The 7450-nt window shown below is 35.9% G+C and overlaps 1 protein-coding gene across 1 annotated transcript; it reads right to left on the reverse strand.

Moving 5' to 3' along the window:
• Positions 1 to 5398: 5398 nt before the first annotated feature.
• On the reverse strand, positions 5399 to 7164 carry LOC106304455 (polygalacturonase). The gene is made up of 4 exons (XM_013740863.1): positions 6941 to 7164; positions 6550 to 6858; positions 5936 to 6454; positions 5399 to 5813 (listed from the first exon to the last, which is right to left on the reverse strand). Exons 1-4 carry the CDS (start codon positions 7049 to 7051, stop codon positions 5559 to 5561), a joined length of 1194 nt encoding a protein of 397 aa, XP_013596317.1. The 5' UTR covers positions 7052 to 7164; the 3' UTR covers positions 5399 to 5558.
• Positions 7165 to 7450: the final 286 nt, after the last annotated feature.

Genomic DNA, 7450 nt, shown 5'->3' on the forward strand with positions numbered 1-7450 from the left:
GGGGGGGGGGGGGATGTGAGTAACCCATCATCAAAGATCAAGCCTAGTGCCACAAGCCCAATGACGAAGCCCACTTACAGTCTTCAAGTAATGACAAGAACTTCACCAAAGTGTGTACCTGCAAGTAACGTTAAGGAAAGGGATGAAATGCTCATCCTCAGTAACCGTTTTGATCCTATACAGACTGTCATATGCTGACACTGTAACTTTACAGCTATGGCTAGTCTAGATTGTTCTAAGGCCTCTATATAAGCCATTGTATTCACCTCATGTAAAGTATTTGAATAAAGTTACATTCAGTCTAAAACCTACACTCTGTTTCTCACCTTTCATATATGTGTATTTAAGGACCCCTCTAGCTCTCCACGTCTTTCTCAAATTAGTTAACTTTGGCCATAAGAAACTATGGATGTGCAAGATGTTATATCATTGATGTTCATACACAAATCCTGTCTTATTATGTTAGCTTCAGAAACAAGACATCTACACCATATGACTATATATATACTGTAGAACTCTTGAATACTAAAGTTTTTTTATTCATATGAGAATATTTAAAAATAAATTAATTCAATCAAAAGTACGATATTATCAGATATTTTGTGAATTATCGTGTAACATCGCAGATTTATGGTATATGATAGTGTATGTTGCAAGATTTTTAAATACTTGGTTTGATAATCTATGTTAATAAAGTGCATTCATCTTTGCGATCGTTTATTTTAAAAAAAATTCATAACTAAACGTAATTAAATTAGAATAGTGAAAAAATGAATGATTTATAAGAAATGATTTGCGATACTGTGTGAACAAACACGAAACACGAAAAATTAATCTGGTGACTGTAAGGTATATAAACAAAATTTTAGAGTCTATACAAAAATTAATGCACGAGAGAAAACATACATGCCGACGTCGAGTGAACAGACGTGAACGGAAGGTCCACTACCGGTGGAGCGGTCGTGCTGTTACTGTAAAAATCATTTCACCATGCATTAAATATGTTTCTGGTCGACAGAAATTAATGGATGTAACTACATCTCTTTGGTCCAGTTTTGATTTATGGGTTCACATTGTTCCAACAAATATGTACATCTCTCGGTCAAACAAAGCTTTCAAAACTTAACGAGAAGACTATAGTTGTTAAACTAACTTATTGTTTTTACATGTTACATATATAGTAAACATGACACCTTTTTGGTGCGGTGTCCAATATTAGACCTATTTCCATATATACTGTTGGAACATATTATAATATATGTCAAACGGATATGGATTTGTGACGGAAAATTCAAATGAGTACGAATTGGAGTTATCGAGTTGAAAACAAGTCCAACAACTCTTAACAATTTACTAAAACAACATCGCTGATGAGTTTGGTTTGGTGAAGCTTTCCTCTTCTTCTTTTTTCTAAAGTCCACAACCAAAATAGTCCGAAACTCTTTACATTTTGTATTGATTTAGATTCTTACGTGCATGCATTGGTTTGACGTTACTCTTTAAATTGCCTAAGCGTGTACTTAATTAACATTGTGGCATTGTATTCAACGGCCAGGATTATTATCCGTGAGGTACCATTCCACCAAAGCGAAAGAGATGTTTATCTATTGTTAACACCTTATACCGAAAGAATATTGTAAGGCCCGCCCGCCCATGGCTGCTGAGACATCCATGCATGCTCCTCATCCCATATTACGAATGGTGTGTTAATTTTTTCGAAGACTTGAAATCATTGTTTATTGACCCTGTAATCACCAGATGACATTTTCCCGTGCTTTGGTCTCACTCCCACGGTATCGCGAATCACTTCCTGATAGGTCATCCATCCTTCCATTATTCCAGTTCAAACACGCTTAACCCTGAAGTTCTAAATGGATGTGTGACGGAAAATGTAAATGCACTTTGATGACATAAGTTGTCAAATAAATTTTCTTAAGCTTTTCCATATACAAGAAACCGGGATGTTACAATTCACCTTTGTCATAGAACACAACGTCCTCGTTGCGTCCAAGAGATGTTAGTGTGAGCCTTGTCTGACTTCACACTCGTCTGGGTTCGGTTCTGATACCACTTGTAACGCCCCGCTCATTCATGGCTAATGGGACACCCATGCCCGCTCACTCGGCCCGTTGGCCCCATACCATCTTAAGAACGGTGCGTTAATTTTTTCGAAGGCTCAAATCATTCTTTACAGATCCTACAATCACCACATGACCTTTCTCCATGCTTTGGCTTCACTCACACGGTATCGCGAATCAGTTCCCGATACCCATCCTTTCACTATTCTAACTCAAGTACGTTTAACCCTAAAATTCTAAACGGATGTGTGACGGAAAAAATAAGTGCACTTTGATGACATAGATAACTAAATCAATTATCTTAAGCCTTTCCATATACCACAAACCAGCACGTTAAAAATATTTTCAAAGTTATCTTTGCGAATACATGTCCAAGTTTTAGTTACAAAAGAATACATGTCCCAGTTATTGTATATGTAATTTATTTATTCTAGTAGTGATTTAAATATCGTTACAACCAGTAAATTTCATACGGTAATTTTTTTTTGGTTTTGAAAGACTTTTTGTATTTTTTAAAAAAAATTGAAATGTTTGAGAAACATAATTGTAAATTATTCATTCTTACAATTAATAAGAAAATTTGTAAATCGGGTGTATCTCAATAAGATTTCCGTTCTAAGTTTTTTTTTAGCATTTTTGAAATTTAATGGCGATGTAACTCTGAAAATTTCGAAATGCATGGTTAGTTGGATTGTCTAGAACTAAAATTATTATGGGCCCAATTATTATTGCCACTTATGTGGCCAACTTGGATGTCCATCGAGGAAGAACAAGACTTAGAGAAAGTCCATTGGTTAGATAGACCCTTAGGGACTCTAATAAATAAATTAGTAATTGATTTTGTGATTTGAAAAGTTTAGAATCTATGTTAGTCTAATTAATTTTTTCACCGTCCAATGGAGAACCTCATTGAAGTTTTTAATATTTTTTTTAAAGAAAATACAGTAAGCAAGCGCGACAAGAAGTGAAACAACTCTTTTTACTTTATATCGATCATGAATGGTGGATCACAAACAGACACAACTCTAACAAGACAGTGATCTCGGGTTTGTCTGCATTGGTGCCAAATCAAAAAGCAGACTCACTGCTACTGTAAAACAAGACAGTGAACACAAGCAGACTTTCCAACATACAAAGCAAGACAGTGAACACAAGCAAACCATGACAATGTTTAAGACAAACAAACTGAGACACAAATCATAAAGACAAACAGAGCGACAAAGAAAGTAAAATTAAAACCTTGGTTTAAATGGAACTAAATTTCAAAACTATCACAAAGCCTTAACAAATTTTATCTTCTTGTTAAGCATCGCTTAGATTGTTTAAATGGATCTAATATTCAAAACTTATTTCACTTTAAAACAAAATCATCATCAATTGTTAAAATCAACAAACCAACACAAGATCATCATCATCACTTGGTAAACGAATCTTAAGCATCATCACTTTTAAAATCAACCAACCCAAACTCTGTTTCTATGCTAAAGTTTCGATATTTTCAACAGACACTACTGTAAAAGATTTCACCTTCCTCAAGATCATCAGATAAATCACCATCGACATCAGTTTTAAACAGTTTTTAAGAAAGCAGACAAGGGATGTTCGTGTACTTACAGTCTGATCTCGCCTCTTGTATGAGTTTCATCCTTGCCTCGATCCTTGCTTTCACTTGAAGCTGATTCCTTTGAAGAAGTCGCTTCTGTTTTCTGATCTTCATCATAGTCTCACCGAAGGAGATCGACATCAGAATCAACATAAAAGATTGAGAGATAGAAGAATCGACAGAGATACGACAGAGAAGATGGATAGATCGAAGAGTGGACAGAAAAAAATCGCCAGAAAGAAGATGGAGAGATCGAAGAAGGAGGAGGAAAAAAAATCGGATTTCGCGTGAAACCCTGAAACAGGAGAAAGAGAGAGAGAGATACATCGGCGGTCAAATAAGAAGCTGACACGTAAGGTTGCTTATCAATCCTTAAAATCTTAATTTAATGGGCGGTCCTCTAACTTCTTTTCTTTTTTCATATTTTTTTTTGCTTTCTTTTCTTTGGAACCCCATCTAGGAATCTCCGATGGACATGGTCTTAGGTTCACCCCTAAAGTGAACCTTTAAATTCACCTCTCCTCTTATTACCAATCAAAATGTCACTTAGATTAATAATAAAATAGATTAATTTTATTTAAAAAATCTGAAATAATTGAAAAAAATAATAACTCCAATTTTAATGATCTTAACGCCATTAACTAAACCTTAAACTTTAAATCTATACCCTAAACCCAAATCCTAAACCCTAAACCCAAACCGTAAACTCTAAACCCAAACTCTATATCTTAAACCCAAATCGTAAACCCTGAACCCAAATCATATATCCTAAAGGTTTGAGTTAATGTTGATGATGTTTCTTTAGGGTTTAAGATTTGGGTTTAGAGTCTAGGTTTGGATTTAGGATCTAGGGTTTGAGTTTAAGGTCTAGGGTTTGGGTTTAGAGTTTACGGTTTGAGTTTAAGGTTTAGGATTTGGGTCTAAGATATAGGGTTTGGGTTTAGGGTTTAGAGTTTGAGTTTAGAATTTAGAGTTTAGAATTTAGGGTTTAGGGCTTAGATTTAAGGTTTAGGGTTTAGAATTTAAGATTTATGGTTTAGTTAGTGGCGTTAGCGTCATTTTAAAGAACGTCATTATTTTTTTTCAATTATTTTAGATTTTTTTAAAAAATAATATATTTTATTATTAATCTATTTGGCATTTTGATTGATAACAAGAGAAGAGGTGAATATAAAGGTTCACCAAAGTTTTGTTGATCGAGGAATATGGTGGATGTTTTGAAGTCAAAAAGGAAAAGAAAGAATTATGCAAATTAGCTTTGGACTCTATCAGATGAAAAAACTTCCATCTATTCTCTCATTTTATATCAACGTGAACTCTCCTATGAGGCTATGACGTTACCACCGCAAAACCGTTGGCCAATCCTCGTCGTCTTTTGATCCTTCTTCTTCCGGTGCTTTCACGGAGCCATTAATAAATCCCAGGTTGTTTTCTCGGGACGAAGGCTATTTTACACCTTCCTTACAAGTGGACACAACTTGAGCCATCATATGAGCTTATCTCCATAGCATTGATACGATAAAAGATTTTGCAGAAGTATAACGTTTGAAAATTAAGTCTGAGACAACTAGGGTGCTAATTCTAACTTTAGAAAATAGAATTTTTAAAAAAACTTTGCAAATTCGTTTTTCCTGCTTTAATTTTTTTTTTTTCGTTTTTCCTTCAGCCGCTTGTATGTCAATGCGACCATCTACTCGTTTGATTAGTATAGAAGCAATTATAAAGTTATTATATTTTTTCTCAAGAATGATGCATGTTATACAAGATAGCTAGCAAAAACGCTTTTTTTTTTTACAAATAAAATCAAATGAAAGAATATAACATACATTATGGGTTGTACATTTTAGATTGTGTATTGGTTATCGCATCGAGATTTCTTACTGGCCTGGTAGCTTAGTCACTGGGCTGCTACATGCTTTAGGGACCTGAGTTCCCATCAACGTGGGAGATACGTTGGAGCATTGGAATGTCGCTGGACCATCGGCTCCGGTGTACTTAATGTCAATGTCACCAATCTCCACGTTCTTGCACGGAAATCCCTTGCTGCACAAAAGCTTAACGGCGTCTTTGTTCCCTGATGTTCCTCTGATATGCTTGAAGCTTATGTCCACCAGCTTGATTGTTGATGGTTTCTACAAACAAACAAAAACGTCTTGGAATCATCATCCAATGAAAGCAGTTCCCATGGACTGATCTATGCATATCTCATAGAAAAACTATGATCATTTAAATTTTTCTTGAAAAGTGTACTCACGTTCTTGTTGCATCGGTTCCAGGGGCAGTACTCTTGGTCGATGAGGATAGGGTTGGTAACGTTCTTGAGGATAATATTCTCAAAATGGATACCCGAGGCGGTGGTGGAGCAAGCTGCAGACGGCCATGTCTTGATCCTTACACCATTGTCAGTGTTTATGAGGGTGCAGTTCACGACCCTGATGCCAGTGACGTCTTCCTCCTTCACGTATAAACCGAGGCTTCCAATACTGATTCCATGTCCCGGACCGCATGTAACTCTTTCGACAAGAAGGTCTCTCGTCCCGTCTCCAATAGAGATGCAGTCATCTCCTGTTTTGATGTTTGAGTTGATGATCTGGACTCCAACACTCCTTCCCACGTGGATTCCATCGGTGTTGGGACTCTCTTCAGGGGCAATGATCGTGATTTCTTCCAATGTCATGTTCCTTGCCCCGAGCACGTTAATGTGGAAGTTCTTTGAATCCATCGAGGTTATGCCTCTTATCTTAGCGTCAGTCACGAAATCAAACCGTATGCTCTGTTCAACAATGACACAAAACATAAACAAATTAACAAAACTGTTTTCTATTTAACGGATTTATTATGTAAACATAGAGATAGATAGACACGTACGATAGGGAGTTTCTTGCACTGAGTTAATGCCATTTTGTGGCAATTATTAGCCCTCCATGCAGCGTTACCTTCACCGTCAAAGACACCACCTCCGTTCAACTTAAACCCATTAATCCTGCGGAAAGCGACCCAGTAGTCATTCCCGTTAACGTTTCCGTCAGCTTTCACAGTGCCTTGAAGAGTAATCCTTATGGGAGCTTTGCATGGACCCATCATCTCTATTTGCCTAAGCTTGTATTCACCTTTAGGGATCAAAACGCTGCTCTTGGTTGGGAACTGGCATGCCTCATTGAATGTTTTCAACAATAACTGCATCGAATCCCAAAAGATTTTAACCTTGCTTAGTGAACAAGAACACTAATGTCAAGTCAAAGGTTGGTTGTGAACTTACGCTGGTGATATCAGAACCTGGAGGAGCAGTGATTGTGAAATCTTTAGCATTTGCTGATAAACCTAGCAAACAAACAACAAATAATACAGATATTCCAAAATGTACACCCATTATATGATTTTTTTTAGTTACTAGGGATTACAATTTTTATTTTTGTTTATATATTTTGTAATCCACTAGTTTTATTATTATTAGTGTTTGGAAAAAAATATTTTTCTTATTTATGATTTGTTTCTTGGTTTGGTTGCCATTATATAGTCACTAGGAGGAGAGAGATATTTGTACGTTGGCTTTCTTCTCCACCGTTCCTTTTAGCTTCTGTTACCTATATTTTTGGAAATATTTTAGGATGTGTTTGACGTGATACTATTGTTTTCCGAAATTAGAAAATTCATTTTTAGAAAACAAAGACTTTTTATCTGGCCATGATAAAGTCTAAGGAGGTGTCATTGGTTTATATATTTGGATTGATTTAGAAATCCATATAGTATTTATAAGTCCAAGTAAAAT

This window comes from Brassica oleracea, chromosome C7, assembly GCF_000695525.1.
Source record: "Brassica oleracea var. oleracea cultivar TO1000 chromosome C7, BOL, whole genome shotgun sequence".
NCBI lineage: Eukaryota > Viridiplantae > Streptophyta > Magnoliopsida > Brassicales > Brassicaceae > Brassica > Brassica oleracea.